Genomic DNA, 17,395 nt, shown 5'->3' on the forward strand with positions numbered 1-17,395 from the left:
TACAAAGCACAGGAGAAGGAAATCAGATGATCCATTCTGCATGTAGACACACATTGTAGTGGCTATGGTGCTGATTAACAAAGTATATTGTGGCACTGGGATGGAAGCACACAGAACAATAAAAAGTGAAAGAAACTCATTGTATTAAAAATAATACATCTATTTCCTGTGTTATTTTTAATCTGTGTAAAAAGAAGGGCAACCCAATGCAGGAAACAATTTATTTTTTAATTTAAAATAATAATTTCATTGCTATTTTTATTTATTTGAAGAGGTTGCAAGAGGTTTTGCAACTTTTATATTCAGGTCTGTCTGCAAATCATGCTGATTTGGAATGGGTTCTGCTGCACTTTCTGTTGTCTGAATCTCTTACACATTAGTCATCCTGTACAGCCAGAACAACTTGAAGGAAATGGGAAACCATCAGCTTATAGACTGCAATAGCCTTTAGGGCAATTATACACAGGGCATTTTGATACAGTTCTCCTAACATAACAAACATTCCTCTTTAACTACAGCTACTTTCTCTTCATGTCTTTTGACATGAAAATGAACTTTCTATAGCACCACAGACATACAATTATTCTTATTTACAGATACCAGTTATTCATATGCAAACTTATCTCTCTATATTTCTAGGCGTGTCCCTGATATTTAATGACGTGCAAGCTTATCTACCATCTCTCTAACTGCAGAAACCTTTGATCTTTTATTTACACAAATCTCTACCCATTTAGGCTAGTGCTGCACTGAGCAGACACAGGCCGAGAATCTGCCCCTATGCTTGAAAAATCTTATAGTTTTGGCTGCACCAGAACCATTGTGTCAACCCAGGTGCAGCCACACTAAGCAGAATTTGATGCAAAATTGGAAATTGTGTTTATCTGCAGACCCAGAATCTGCCCAGTGTGGTACTAGCCTAAAGGGGCCATGCACAATACAATTACGATCTTTCCCACGGCCATTGGTTGCAGAAAATATTGTTCATCCACACTAACATTAAGAGCCTGGTCGAGGTGACCAATATCCAAGGCATTTGCCGGTAAAGGTTGCCCCGTCTCCCTCCATACATGCAACGATTAGCACACAAAAAGAATATCAGTATGTGTATGGCCACCTTTAGATCCTTTAATCTAGGTTGAGATGTTATATATACCTAACATGTCTTCAAGCTTACTCTTTACCACAGGATCAGAACTCAAGCTAGCATTTTCCTTTAAAAGCATAGTTAAAGGAGACATAGCATAAATGGAAAACACCTAACCCTGTAGACAATTATCAATAATACACGGTGCTGGTTTCACTTTGTGCTAAACATTAATCCTATCTGTAACAATGGCCCCTTTATTGGAGCTCCCTATAGACCCTATCACTTCTCTGTCCGTGTTTGAAATGAAGAGTGGGCGTGTCCTAAAGGTCCCTGCCAGAAGCACAGCAGGAGGGGGAGAGCCAATCGCAGCCCTGCACTCACACAAGCAAAGACAAGCTTCAGTTCCCCATCAGGTCAGCCTAGCTGCTGATTGGTTCCTATCCTACAGTGCGGTGTACTGAGAGCTGCCGGCTCCCCAGCTCATCCAGAAAATTCAGCCAGCAGGAAGTGGAACATATGGGAGGGGCTAGAGGGGTTTTGGGGGAATTTCTCAATAAATCAGCCCAAAACATCACATTTTTAAGCACAATCCTTCTATATCTAGGGGAGTATAATTCACTGGTACATTCTTAATTTTTATAGGATATGTCTCCTTTAAACTTTTTAGATGATATTACAAAAATTTGTACGAAAAAGACCTACTACACCTATTACCTACCACTACCTGACACTGAGTAAACAAAGGGAAAACCATGATAGAATCTTAGATGTAATTTATGGTAGATACATTAAACAACTGCAGTCTGATTCAATAGGCCCAAGTTCTGATTTGTGTCCCCTGAACCAGATAAGAGTCCCATCTGGCTGCAAACACCTGATTCAACAGCAATGACTAGAAAGTTGTTTTGTTGTCTTACAATCTTTAAAAATTGTCATTTTATAAATCATACTTCATTACAAGAGACACTGAAACAGGGTGATCAAGTGTCAAAAGCTGTTGAAAGACCTATAAGTATTATAGAGAAGTTTTATTGGCTTCTGCTGATAACATCATTTATAGCCATATTAATAATAGTTTTAGTGGGATATTGTGATATATAGGCAGATTGTCCAGAAACTCATGGTCAGAGAGGAATAGTTTCATTCAGTCGTATAAGCACGCCATTCCAATACACGGATGTTAATAATCAAGAAATTCATTTTGTTTCTAAGGCAGCCTACAGTTTCAGCCCAGTAGCTTTTGTCCTGTCCTAAGCATGGGGACCAGGGCAGCCCCTTCATCGAGCGACATTCTTCCAAGTGTAGTGCCGTCGTTCAGCTATTTTCATTTTCAGTATCTATCCCCTCTCCCCTAATATCTTGGTAGATATCACTGCCACAATTGCTACTTCTTTTCAATGTACGCCTTTCCCTATCTCTCAAAAGGCTGCCCTGAGCCTGGCTGAATTATAAAAATTGCAGTACACACTTTTATAATCCCTTCTTTTTGTTAACTACCATGTGGATGCATTAAAGTTATGTATTTATTTCTATGTAGCCCTGACAGAACAGCGTCCCCCTCTCAACATTATTCTTGAGTGGGCGTGGCTGAGTTGACCATCCCAAAACGTCACGATGTTCCCGGAGCTGCCCAGTCTTCCGCGTCCTGTTCCGGGGAGACAGGTGCAGTACAGTAGCCATCAAGGCCCAAACTACTTTCTCAAACCTGCCTTTCACTTTGCATGCGCTTTGCTACGCTAGTGTCCGCGCTTCTGGAGCCTCTCGGGGACGCGCCTGAATCGCTGCCTGGAAACGTCACCGCTGCCAGCGTGGAGAGAAGAGAGCAGTGGTGGCTAGGTGGAGGAAGGAAGGCGGAAGTACGGGCAGGAATAATTCCGGAGAGTAATAGAAGGGCAGCTGTCAGCTGAAGGAACCACCATGCAGAAACACATTCCTCAGGTTGGTGTTAAATCAGGCTGGCACCTGATGCTGGACTGTGTGAAGGATTAGGACTGGATTTCAACTAAGGGGCATTATTAGAACCACAGGATAAATTTAGTGCACAAATGCAATAATCAATAGCAACCGATAAGCAGATATCTTTGCTTGCTGCCATGGTTGCTGTAGTTTTGAAGGCAATGGTTTGATTGGTTTCTAAGGGTAACTACACTTAAACACTTTGGCCTCACTGTTAGTCAATGAGCTCTCCAGTGTCTGTGCCAGGGATCTCCAACCTCATGCCTCCAGGTGTTGAAATACAACTCACAGAATTGATTATCAGTGATACATAGAGTTGGAGTGTAAGAGTGGTTAAAGGTTCAATTTCCCAGGAGGCTTATGCTAAGAATCTTCAACAGTGTTGCTGCCTAGCTTTTTGCAACTTTTGTAGGTTAGGATCTTAGGGGATGTTGTTAGTTGTAGTTCTGCATTGGAGACTTTTTGGTGTGAAGGGGAATTATAGCAGTGCAAAAGTAATAATTCAGTGTTTTATTGTATTTGTCGTACATTGTACCATGTATTAGGAAGAATACCATCGGAAACAGTGAGAATTTAGCTTTGTTCCCATGGTGCAACTGTTATGAAATATATTTCTTTGTGGTCAGCTAAAAACAGAGCATGATGAGTTGCATGGATCTGTAGATAATGGCAGCAAAGACCAAGCACTAAGTCATGGTCAACTATTTTTACTTTTACCTCCTTTACTATCAGTATAGATGCACAGGTTTTAGCAAGCCCTAATTTTACATGTGGTCCCATCCATAGAAACACACCACATTTTGTCTGCGTTCGAGTTCAAGAGTTTGTGTTGTGAGTGTTTTCCTCTGCACCAGTTGGGGTAATTCCATCACACTGGCTCTGAACCTTTAGAAAGGAGACATTGCAAATACTGAAAGATAAACAGAGCATGACTTTGTTTTATGTTTATATTTACCTTCTTGGGTTTGAACTGTAGGAATAAACGACCACTTACTAGATGTGGGTCAGTGCGCCACAGGGCAACCACAGCACTAAAAACTTGTCCTATTCCTCAGTTGCTCTACAAGCAACACATTAAAATATGTGATCTTTAGTTTACTATACATGTATAGGACCCCTTATCCAGAATGCACGGGACCAAAGGGGTAGTCCGGATAAGGGGTCTTTCTGTAACAAATCAATAAAACATTAATTAAACCCAATAGGATTGTTTTGCATCCATTAAGAATTATTTATATGTTATTTAGGATAAAGTACAAGTGTACTGTTTTATTATTACAGAGAAAAAGGAAATCAGTTTTAAAATTCTGAATTATTTGATTAAAATGGAGTCTATGGGAGACGAGCTTTCCGTAATTTGGAGATTTCTGGATAATGGGTTTCCGGATAAGGGATCCCATACCTGTACTGTTAAATGCATATTTTATCAAGATAAAAAGGGGCATTTTTATCAAAAGGTGAGAGAGCGAACTACAGTACAGCCAAGAGAAATCTCATTTCTCTTTATTCTTTTCTATAGAATTTAAAGGGACACATTTACTAAAGAATCAAAGTTGAGAGTTCACCTTTTCACAAATTTGCCTCTAAAAATCCTATACAATTGAGTATATTTGCAGCAGCATTTTTCTCTGGCAGACAATTGCAAGCTCTGATTTACCCTTTGATTTGCCCCATACCTTGGATTCTAGGCTAATGGCATAAGTGGCATTTTGTCTGCTACTTTCACTAAGTGGAAAACAGTGGCAATAAAAGAGACTATCACTGCTGATAATAAGAAGCCCTGCCGCTGCTGTGCCATAGGCCTTGCACATTAAGCTAAGCCAAATATAGAAGGAAATGTGTCTGACAAAGTGTCAAGATGTAAAATCCCTTGTTGGCTGTTGCAGAGGAAGCTGTCAGTAATAAGATTTATCTCTGTGAAAAGTATTTTTGCTAATTTCAGATACTAATTTATTTGCAAACCTGCCCAAGTCTAGCATTTTGCTAATTTTGCTTCTGACGTGTAACTGAACCCCAGCTACACTCCTTTCAACCCCTTGTGTCAGCCTGACAACACTGCATCAGTTCACAAGGATACAAAGCATACAGAACGCTTGCATTACTCTGTAGAGCTAGGTATACACTATGTTATGTGCCATTGCTCAATTGGCCTCACTTCCTGGTCAGCAGGTTACAGACTACTAAGCATTCACATGGGCGTTTTCTGACAGGGAAACTGAAGAGATGCATGACCAGTTTTTGTTCAGTTTGTGTTTGCTTTTCTTATTGCTAGAGAATCATTAAAGTGCATATAAAGCTCATGTAGAAGAGACAGGTTTGGCATTAGCTACTTCAGTAAATAAACCGCTGACTGTTTTGTATACATTACCATGTCTGCCACAACTGCACCCCAGCTTACCAGCTGCATCTGCCCCTTTTTTTTCTTCCTGTATCTCAATACAACTTCATCGAGCCAATCACATTCTCCCTGCACCCCTACACATGCCAGGAAGTGTTTTCCCTTATTTCTCAGATGGAAGCATTTCAGCCATTGCTGAAATTGTTGAAATTGCTGAAATTGAACTTGGGCTATGCTGGATGGGAATGTGTCAATATATTGTTTATATATTTATTTAAATGACATAGAACCAAACATTGTTTGTATAAGTGCCAGTCAGTTTTAAAAAGATCTCTGTGCAAAGACCATGTCACTGTTTCCTAACCTGTGTTATTCTTTTATATGGCATGAAGGGAGAACAGCTTCCTGAGTTATGTTGTGATTGGGGTGGGCAATGCTCTGATATGGCAGGGAACTGTTTATATTTGTTCTCCAGCCTATCAAAACAATACCCCAACCTCAAGCATGCAGCTACACAGGTTCTTAAACAGTGTACATACATTAGAAATCATGAGCAACACTAGGGTTTATATAGGGACACATTCCTGAAACTCCATTGCCAGAGCAACAAGTAACTGTATCAGCAGAAAAATACAATTTAGGATTGCTTTGTATTATGGCATAGAGCTAATGCACTGTCCCAAAGGCCATAATGCTAATAAAACAAGGAAAATTTTAGTTCTAATTTCACTTGCCCCTGATAACTTCACAGAGACCTGTGAACATTTATCATGTAGCTCTTTGATATAAGTATGTTGTATTTTGTGTGTGTCTTTTCTATAATACAGAGATTTACCTTACACTGCTGGTTTCAGTCAGGCTACTGCCAGGGTATGTAAGTGCTTCAGGAAAGGGAATTCTTAGTAATGTAGTTTGTCTTGTTGGGTGCAATGCTGGTGAAACAATAATATGGTTGGTGATTTAAAGGAAAAAAATATTTCAGTTTTGCTGACACCTTTTAAAACTAATATAAATTTCATTAAAATGTTTTACTGCTTTCACCATTCCCAAACCACTCTGACCTGTGAGCTAGTCTAAACAAATTGCATTATGTGGCCGTACACAGACCACTATTACCTGCCAATTTGGCTGCTTCAGACCAAGTTGGTAGCTAAATGACTATATGGAGACATCATGACAGCCTGTATTATCTCTATCTAGCCAGGGGCAAAGACCTACTTTATAAATACATTCCTAATTTGTATGTGTTCAGTGTGCTTATTTAGATGCCATTCAAATGCATAAATCTGATAATTTAAGAGAAAATGTTCAAACTGGATAATCTGGTTAGTCTGGGTTTGACCAGCTTTACTGTGTGCTGGGTGCACTGCTATCCTCTCTTAACAGTTTCAGTAGCACATCTGCTTTCTCATACTATTGCTTTATTTTGTGATACTGCCCCACTGTTAAAACTAGTTGGTAAGATTTCCATAGAGGTCATTGGATTTGTGGTGACATTATAGTTACATTTTAGGAAGATACTCTAAAATCTAGGAATTGGTTCCTTCTTGGCTGCTAAAGCATCCATTATTTTTCTGGGAAGGCTTTCCACTAGATGTTGAATTAGTGTTTGCGGGATTTGCCTCCTTTTAAACATAGGTTTTAGTTCATCCCACAGTTTTAGTTCATCCCACAGTTTTAGTTCATCCCACAGTTTTAGTTCATCCCACAGTTTTAGTTCATCCCACAGTTTTAGTTCATCCCACAGTTTTAGTTCATCCCACAGTTTTAGTTCATCCCACGAGTTTTCATTGAGTCAGGGTTCTATGCAGACAAATTTTTCCACTCCCATCTCTGCATCTTCAAATTCTCTATGGGCCTTACTTCATAAATGGGTACATTAATATGCTGAAACAGATAAAAACTATCCCCAATCCCCATCTACTAATTAGGTGGCATTGAATTGTCAAAAATGTCAATGTACACTGTAGGGTTAAGATTTTCTATTACTGGAACCTGTAGTCCAAACCATAAAGCTGGACTGCAATACCCCCTTGATGGTGGCTGGCCTGTCAGTGCACAGTGGATTACATAGTTAAAGTGCATACATTTGTGCCAAAATCCAACCCATTTTTAGGGTGGAGGCAGAAGGCAAAAGATCCACCAAACCCAGACTTGTTTGGCAGACAACCACATCACCCAGGGAACACATTTCCATTGCTCCAGAGGTATCACTTACAGTTACATCACTCCAGGTCATGCATGCCATTATACATGGTGAGGTTAGGCTTGCAGATGCTTAATGCTATAAAAACATGCTCTGGGCGAGAAGTTGTTGGGCTGATGTTGCATTCAAAATTGCAAAATTCGGTCTTGGGTGTTTCAACCATTTTAGAAGGGGTACATAACTTTTTGTACACATACACAGATATATGTAGAGGTTGTAGCAGCCCTGAGTTTTATGAGTAGTAATACAAGTATCGGACCCCTTATACGGAAACCCATTATCCAGAGAGTTTCCAATTACGGAAAGGCCATCTCCCATAGACTCCATTTTAATCAAATAATTTACATGAAAAATGGTTTCCTTTTTCTCTGTAATAATAAAACAGTACTTGTAACTTGTAAAACTTGTACTTGATCCCAACGAAGATATAATTAATTCTTAATGGAGCCAAAACAGTCCTATTGGATTTAATTACTGTTTAAATATTTTTTTAGTATACTTAGGGTAGAAGATCTGAATTACAGAAAGACCCCTTATCCAGAATACCCCAGGTCCCAAGCATTCTGGATAACGAGTCCCATACCTGTACTGTTAAAAACTGGTCAGCAATATAAGGTAACTTTTATAAAGGCTAAAGTTAACTGGCTGAGAACTAATGGTTTTTTCATTTATCCCAATGGATAACACTCAGGCACAACATGATTGCTCTGATCCTGATGGGAAATCACCAATGATGCCCCAGGGTCTATGCTACGCAAGTTTTTCCACTGCTTTCCTTTCAAAAAGATCACAGGTTTTCTCAACAGGAGTGCTGAGGACTGATGTCTACTTAGTTCCATCAAACAATCACTTTTAATGGAGGAAATACAGTTCTGTGTTAACTTTCTTTTGGGCTAAATAGTAAAACTTTTGTTCAAACTTGTTTAAAAGAAATACATAATTTCTCTATAAATGTATTGTTAAAGCCAGGTCTGAGAAATAAAAGCACCACAATTTTATAATGGTGAAGAGACAGTTTCTCCAGAATGTTATTGGAGTGATTTGGGTGTGGGCACATCTCTTGGCAGAAGAGCTGCAGTATGACCTAAGTGTAAAATGTGTAAATGTGTGAACAAACGGTCTGCAGTCCCATCTAGCTTTTGAAGGTGTTATTCAACTTTGAGCTAACTTTTATTATAATGTAGAGAGTAATATTCTGAGACAATTAACAGTCTTCATTTTTTATTATTTGTAGTTATTTAAGTATTTCAGTTTTTGTTCAGCAGTTTTCCAGTTTGGAGTTTTAGCAGCTATTTGGTTGCTAGGGTCCAAATTACCTTAGCACCTAGTGAGTGGTTTGAATGAGAGCCTGGTATAAGAATAGGAGGGCCTGAATAGAAAAATAAGTTATAAAATGTAACAATAACAATAAAACTGTAGCCTCACATTTAAAAGCTGAAATTAGTGACAAGAAGAAGGCAAAATATTGAACTATAAAAAAAAATAATCAAGACTGGTATATGAATGGGAGATGGTCTGAACAGAAAAATAACTAACAATAGAACTTTGGCCTCACAGAACAATAGTTTTTTGGCTGTTGGGTTCAGTGACTCCCATTTGAAAGCTGCAAAGAGATAGAAAAAGACATAACTCAAAAACTATAAAACAAAATGAAAGGTTGCTTAGAATTGGCCATTCTGAGACATAATAAAACTTAACTTTTTGTGAACCACCCCTTTTTTATGATATGACTGGGCTTCTACACAGATTATGGTTCCAGCAATGCTGGAGTTTCCTTTATACTATTTATATTTTAGTCATTTATATTATTTTGTTTTAGGTATAAAGGTTAAAAAATGGTTTCAGTTCTCATGGGATATACATTACATTAACAGGATGTGGGCAGTTTTTTGCTTTATTTAAACTTTTGGTTTTCCTTTGTGCTTGTTGATGCAAACAGAGCTAAGGGAGTCCTTGAGAGGCAACTTCAGGCGACTTCTGGAAAACAAAGTGACGCGAATGCCATCCCACCGGCCATCTACATTCTTGCCGTAGGATGCCATTGCGGGGAGCTTAGTCATCCGCTGTAACGAAGATTTGACGCGGGGCGACTAATCTCCCTGTGTGCCACTGACCTGAATGACTACCAGCCAAATGTATCTGATCAAAAGCTCATTGCTTATTATGATAATGAACTGATATATTAAGTGCATTTACTGTATGTCTTGTTAGCATCATCCTGAGCAATTCCAGCTTATTAAAATTAATAAGAGCTTATTAATAGAATATGTCATTAAGGTGTTTTTTTAGTAAGTGCCAAAACCTACATATGTTAATATAGTGACATAAATATTGAACTGCCAAATAGGTCTGCTTAACCACAGACTCCTTTCTCACAAGTGCAATTGGGAATAACAACTCTGATCTCTTCATAATAGAAATTCAGAAGCAGTATCTAAATCCGACTGTTGCTTACTAATATGGTGCAGGTATGTCAGTTGGCTGCTGGGACACTTCAAGGCTTGGTATATGAGTCCTTAATTTTAAGATAGTATATTTATTTGCCAGACACCCTTCTTTTGAATGTGTAGCAGTGTGTGTGATCTTGGAAACTGCCTGGATTATGTCCTTTGATACTCTGCTGATAATGTCCTTATACATGTAGTTTGTGCCCAGGTATTTGTTGATGTTGCTTTTGAAAACTTGCTACTTCAACCCTGTCATGTAACATTGGCAATTGTTTTTTGCCTGATTTTCTTTTAAGAACCTGCAGTACAGGTACACTCCTTTTGTCTTGAATTGTATAGACTTTGGTTTTGCTCCTTCTTTGTACTGAAGAGTCTGCTGCTATGATACGGACATCATACATTAATTGTATGTGCTGTGTTGTCTTGAAGAACCTGCTACTGTGCATCTGATACTATCACTGGCATTGTGTGGCATGTGTCTTAGTTTGTTGTTCTTTTATGGCATGGAAGGGGGCATGGTTATATTCTGTGGAAATGTAACCCTTTGGTCATATTTGATTACTGATATCCTATATTTAAACCTTATTGGGCTTATGTTGAAAGTGTTTTGAGAGAATTGTACAGGTATGGGACCTGTTATCCAGAATGCTTGGGACCTGGGGTTTTTCGGATAAGGGATCTTTCCATAATTTGGATCTCCATAATTTGTCTTCTAAAAATCATATAAATATTGAATAAACACAATAGGATTGTTTTGCCTCCAATAAGGGTTAATTATATCTTAGTTGGGATCAAGTACAAGGTACTGTTTTAATATTACAGAGAAAAAAGAAATGATTTTCAAAAATTAGAATAATTTGCTTGTAATGGAGTCTATGGGAGATGGCCTTTTTGTAATTCGGAACTTTCTGGATAACGGGTTTCTGGATAAGGCATCCCATACCTGTACCGTGAAACCTCAATTTTAAATACCCCGATTTTAAGGTTTCCCACCATTTTGTAATGAGTTTCAGTGGGTGCTTTTCTCTGATTTTACATAATGTTTTCCTGGATTTTACATAAAAATGTTGTCCTAATGTTCCCCAAAAAGACTGTTTGTCCTCTATAAGTGTTATTATTAGTAAAATTAAGAGGTTTAAAATACTGACCAGATGCATACTTTGCCATGGTTTTGTCTGTAAATATTCAATTTCAGTGAGCCTGCAGTCTACAGTCATGCAGAAATCACTTATTGCTTTAGGTAGTGTATCAACCCTTGCACACACTGTCTCATAGTGTAACATTAATGCTGCACTGGTTAGCCCTTATTATTAACGGTAAATATTGTATTTCAAAGTAAATCAGACTCTTGCTTATATCCCGTGAGTACAATAAGTTGCTTTAGCACAATTCCCTGATTTTACATTTTCCTGCATTTTAAATTACATTTTTTCTGGTCCCTGAAAAATGTACTGTACTTCATTTTTTCAATCACATCCAAAATCAATTTTAATTGTAGAGGTTACAATCTAATGGTATACAACTGTCAGAATCAGTATAAGAGTGGCAGAAGTCATTATAATCTCTAGAATAACATTCAGCACAGCGCAAGAATATCTGTTTATCTACAGAAATGTTTTTTGTGATGGAAATATAAACAAAGAAAACCTTTTGAAAGAAGCTAGAATACATGAAAGGAAATGTCATTCTTTCAGCACTGACTAAGCAATACTGCAGAAAATGTTTTTTTTTTTTAAACAATATATTACATGTAGAAATGGAACTACTCTAAATGCCACTTTAAAGTTTACCTTATTCTCAGCACATTTGCCTGTTGGCCTCTTTAAACCATTTATGATTGGATTGATAAGTTCCTCAGCAGTATATAGCTAGGACATCTATTATATGTAGACACAACTCTCAGTTACTTTAAAATGATGTTTCATTATACTATAGAGACAACTGATAATGCCTGGAACTAATTAACTAATTAACCCCTGTATAATTTAGTCATATATGATTGCATAATTTAGGAAATGGGGGTACTTTTCTGGCACAGTCGAGTGCTCCAGGGTGTCTTCTTCCTCCCATTTTGTGATTCCGGCCATATTTTTATTGCAACTTAGTCTTTTTTTTAATCAGTTTGCTTACATTATTCATGTTACTCTAATCTGTATGTAGGTCAGAAAATTTCATGCTTGGTAAAATAGTTGCATGGTAGGAGAGCTTTCTGTGGTGGGCACAGATAAGCAAGTCTTACACTTATGTGAAATTTGGAATTTTATTCTACAGCTATAGGATGTATTGCCAGAAAATCTAATTTATTCAGGTGTCTTAGATATATGGCAATGCTATTTCCCTTCATTTCTTACTGATCTCTCTAATAAATAGACTGTACCTTGTACTTGAGGTTAAATGGATACCAATGGGATTTATGTTATGGCCAATAAACAACAAGTCTGCCTGTTGTTATAGATTTTCTCTACAGGAAACATTGACTGTAGTGTTTCAGAGTGACAGTGATTTGTGTGCTAGCAGGTGATCTTCATGCAAGTGAATGGGATACAGTTGGAGTATGTGTCTCCTGCCCAGGAAGCTACTAATTGCTGCAGGAACAAAATACTCCGAATCGGCCTGTATGCCATTGCCCTAAAAGTTCAGAGGGTTTTGTGAATGTACAGTGGTGTGAAAAACTATTTGCCCCCTTCCTGATTTCGTATTCTTTTGCATGTTTGTCACACTCAAATGTTTCTGCTCATCAAAAACCGTTAACTATTAGTCAAAGATAACATAATTGAACACAAAATGCAGTTTTTAAATGAAGGTTCACGTTATTAATGGAGAAAAAAAACTCCAAATCTACATGGCCCTGTGTGAAAAAGTGATTGCCCCCCTTGTTAAAAAATAACTTAACTGTGGTTTATCAATTTCAATTTTCAATTTCAATATCAATTTCTGTAGTCACCCCCAGGCCTGATTACTGCCACACCTGTTTCAATCAAGAAATCACTTAAATAGGAGCTACCTGACACAGAGAAGTAGACCAAAAGCACCTCAAAAGCTAGACATCATGCCAAGATCCAAAGAAATTCAGGAACAAATGACAACAAAAGTAATTGAGATCTATCAGTCTGGTAAAGGTTATAAAGCCATTTCTAAAGCTTTGGGACTCCAGCGAACCACAGTGAGAGCCATTATCCACAAATGGCAAAAACATGGAACAGTGGTGAACCTTCCCAGGAGTGGCCGGCCGACCAAAATTACCCCAAGAGCGCAGAGACAACTCATCCGAGAGGCCACAAAAGACCCCAGGACAACATCTAAAGAACTGCAGGCCTCACTTGCCTCAATTAAGGTCAGTGTTCACGACTCCACCATAAGAAAGAGACTGGGCAAAAACGGCCTGCATGGCAGATTTCCAAGGCGCAAACCACTTTTAAGCAAAAAGAACATTATGGCTCGTCTCAATTTTGCTAAAAAACATCTCAATGATTGCCAAGACTTTTGGGAAAATACCTTGTGGACCGACGAGACAAAAGTTGAACTTTTTGGAAGGTGCGTGTCCCGTTACATCTGGCATAAAAGTAACACAGCATTTCAGAAAAAGAACATCATACCAACAGTAAAATATGGTGGTGGTAGTGTGATGGTCTGGGGTTGTTTTGCTGCTTCAGGACCTGGAAGGCTTGCTGTGATAGATGGAACCATGAATTCTACTGTTCTACAAAAAAATCCTGAAGGAGAATGTCCGGCCATCTGTTCGTCAACTCAAGCTGAAGCGATCTTGGGTGCTGCAGCAGGACAATGACCCAAAACAAACCAGCAAATCCACCTCTGAATGGCTGAAGAAAAACAAAATGAAGACTTTGGAGTGGCCTAGTCAAAGTCCTGACCTGAATCCTATTGAGATGTTGTGGCATGACCTTAAAAAGGCGGTTCATGCTAGAAAACCCTCAAATAAAGCTGAATTACAACAATTCTGCAAAGATGAGTGGGCCAAAATTCCTCCAGAGCGCTGTAAAAGACTCGTTGCAAGTTATCGCAAACGCTTGATTGCAGTTATTGCTGCTAAGGGTGGCCCAACCAGTTATTAGGTTCAGGGGGCAATTACTTTTTCACACAGGGCCATGTAGGTTTGGATTTTTTTTCTCCCTAAATAATAAAAACCCTCATTTAAAAACTGCATTTTGTGTTTACTTGTGTTATCTTTGACTAATAGTTAAATGTGTTTGATGATCACAAACATTTTGTGTGACAAACATGCAAAAGAATAAGAAATTAGGAAGGGGGCAAATAGTTTTTCACACCACTGTATATACACCCACTGATGTTGCCACAGTCCCTTATACCAGCCTTATGCTTATTTTTCTACAGCCATTTTCAGCCAGATTCCAGGGGCTTTATGTATTTCCTACAAGTTGATCTATTATAAGGGCTCCCTATAGTCTAAGCAGTGATAGAGATCTCATTTGGTCTAATGAAATCTGTCAATCCAGCTATCTGCATCACAGTTGCTGAAAGATTCATTTAAACAATACTTTAAAATATTATTACAGCAGGAAAGTGATGACTGATAGGGAAGCCTGATGACCATTCAGGCTGTCATTCAAGGGGACTAGCACCCTTTTTTTTCTTAAAGGGGTATTTCACCTTTAAGTTACTTTTAGTAAGTTAGAGAATGGCCAATTCTAAGCAACTTTTCATTTGCTTTAATTATTTATTTGTTATAGGTTTTTAATATTTTTCTTTTTAAATGGGGGTCACTGACCCCTTTAGTAAAACACCTATTGCATTGTGAGGCTACAGTTTTACTGTTATTGTTACTTTTGCAACAAATTTCATATTCAGGTCCTCTCCTATTCATATCCAGTCTCTCATCCAAACCATTCCCTGGTTGCTAAGGTAACTAGGACTCTAGCAACCAAATAGCTGCTAAAACTCAAACTGTAGAGCTCCTCACCTCAAAATAAAATAACCAAAAGACTACAAATAATAAAAAATGAAGACCATTTGCAAATTGTCTCAAAATATCACTCTCTAAAGTGACCCCCAACCAGTGGTGTAAGCAATATGCTGCTTACCAACCCGTTGGATGTTGCTCCCAGCGCTTATTTTTTAATTCTTGGCTTGGAGGAATGTTATAGTTGCACAAAAACCAGGTGTACTGACTAACAGAGCCTTCTGTAGGCTGCCAATCATAGCCCTTATTTGTCATTTGTGTTGCTCCCCAACTCTTTTTACATTTGAATGTGGCTCATGGGTAACAAAAGGTGGGGAGCTCCTTTAAGCTGGTGCAGAATTTTCAGTATATAAAATATGGCATTTTAAGCCATATTCATTTTTAAGGTTTAGTTCTCCTTTAAATGGATGATAATTTCATGTGTTTATAAATAAGCTACAAAAGACAGGTTTCCGGATAACGAATCCCATACCTGTACCAGATCTCCCATGCTGGATTTTCTTGCACAGATCCTTAGCACTGTAGAATAGCATTAAAATGTATTTCTGAGTGCTTATGTCATTGTTACTGTTTGCTTTTATGCTACCTGTTCTACATGAAATTTGGCGGCTTCAGTTTGAATTTATCTTGTAATTGTCACAAAGGTATTGTGATCATTTCATTCTTAATTATAGCCGTATATCACAACTGAATGGTTAACAGAGATATAAATGTTTGATGTGCCTTAAATAAAATTAATCCCAAACTTGGCACTTATATTAATCGGTCTCCATAAAAATAACTATCTACTTACTCATTACATGCCACGAACATTTTTATAGACTGGATTAACTTGAACTGTCATTTTGGTTCCTTATGTTAGTACAGCATTTTTTACCTTTCATGTATTCATTAAACAAACAGAAGATTATGTATTAAACAGCCCACATTGCATCTTCTAACTCCAACAATAAGACACTATAGGCATTTCTGCTGAATTTCCGTATGCTAATATATTCCTCGTTGTTTGGAGAAAATGACACATCAAGTGTTCCCTTTCACACAGTTAGCACACACAACTCTGGGCCCATTTCTGAGCCTGAAAAAAAATCAATATATATATATATATATAGACAAGCAGAGTACCGCACACATAGGGACTTTAAGAAAATAAAAAAGGTTTATTGAAAAAAATCCGACGTTTCGAGCAACAAACTGTGCTCTTCCTCAGGGACAAACCAAAAGACAAAATACATGCAAACCCCTTAAATACCCTTTATTTAAGGGGTTTGCATGTATTTTGTCTTTTGGTTTGTCCCTGAGGAAGAGCACAGTTTGTTGCTCGAAACGTCGGATTTTTTTCAATAAACCTTTTTTATTTTCTTAAAGTCCCTATGTGTGCGGTACTCTGCTTGTCTATCGAATCTTTTGACCAGCACCAAGGGCATTTGATTTTGTTGGATGGGTGTGCTCCTTTCTGTTCTTGTATATATATATATATATATATATATATATATATATATATATAAAAAACTATGGATTTTTAAGACATTTAGCATGGCCCCAGATCACTTATCTGGGGTTCACCTCTGCGATCTTATGTAAATGGCCCTTTCCACCCCGAGGAGATGTTCCTGCTACTAGCAGGCTATACTGTGCCTTCTAAATGGATTACAAAGAGTTGTTTTTGTTCTGTATGCTCTGCCACGCAGGCAGGGTGGCACGTGTGCTGATCATGGGTATCTTCTTGCACACCCCTCATTTGTCCCTTCCTTGCACATCATTGAGGACCATGAAGTACCATGGGGCGCAAGCACTGTTCTCTCTAAGCTATGTGCTTATAATAACTTGTGGTTCACACAAAGAATTTTGTGTAAAATCATGTAATTTTGTACTTCACACACTAGTTTGTTAAAATTGTACACATGGTTTAAAAAGTATGCACAAAAGACATTTTTTGCACATGCAGCCAAAAAGAAAGTATGAGGCAAATTGGTATGCAAGGCAGAGAGCATGGCTTGCAACGCTCTATGGGTTTGCACAAACAATATATAGTACTGTTATGGAAATTTCAGAAACCAAAACTCATTTGAGGTAAATAGGTAAGATGTATTTGGCACATTACGTGGGTTTAACAATGCATTGAATATCTGTTCACAGCACAGAAAACGGGAAGCTGCACTTATAGGTGGCTCTGTCCTCAAGACAATAGTAGACATAACTAAGGCTAGCTTGAGAACAGAATCCATCCGAGTCAGGAGGGTCTGTGGGTTGATCTGCACACACAGAATTTATTCTTTATCAGTACTTAATTTTGCACTTAGCACTTGAATGATAAGTAAGCCTTTTATTAAAAAAGCAACAAAAAAGCCTCTATACAGACCTCACAATAACATATTTTTTTTCTGTGAACTCATGTCTCATGTGGATTTTGCATCAC

The 17,395-nt window shown here is 38.1% G+C and overlaps 1 protein-coding gene across 1 annotated transcript in view; it reads left to right on the forward strand.

Annotated features, from left to right (window-relative positions):
- Positions 1 to 2,730: 2,730 nt before the first annotated feature.
- Positions 2,731 to 17,395, forward strand: part of pdxdc1 (pyridoxal-dependent decarboxylase domain containing 1) — a 44,238-nt gene continuing 29,573 nt past the window's right edge. The window contains exon 1 of the mRNA XM_002937681.5: positions 2,731 to 3,028. Coding sequence (XP_002937727.1) covers positions 3,008 to 3,028 — 21 coding nt within the window. The 5' untranslated portion in view covers positions 2,731 to 3,007. The remainder of the gene's footprint in view (positions 3,029 to 17,395) is intronic.

The sequence above is a fragment of the Xenopus tropicalis genome, chromosome 9 (genome assembly GCF_000004195.4).
Source record: "Xenopus tropicalis strain Nigerian chromosome 9, UCB_Xtro_10.0, whole genome shotgun sequence".
Taxonomy (NCBI): Eukaryota; Metazoa; Chordata; class Amphibia; order Anura; family Pipidae; genus Xenopus; species Xenopus tropicalis.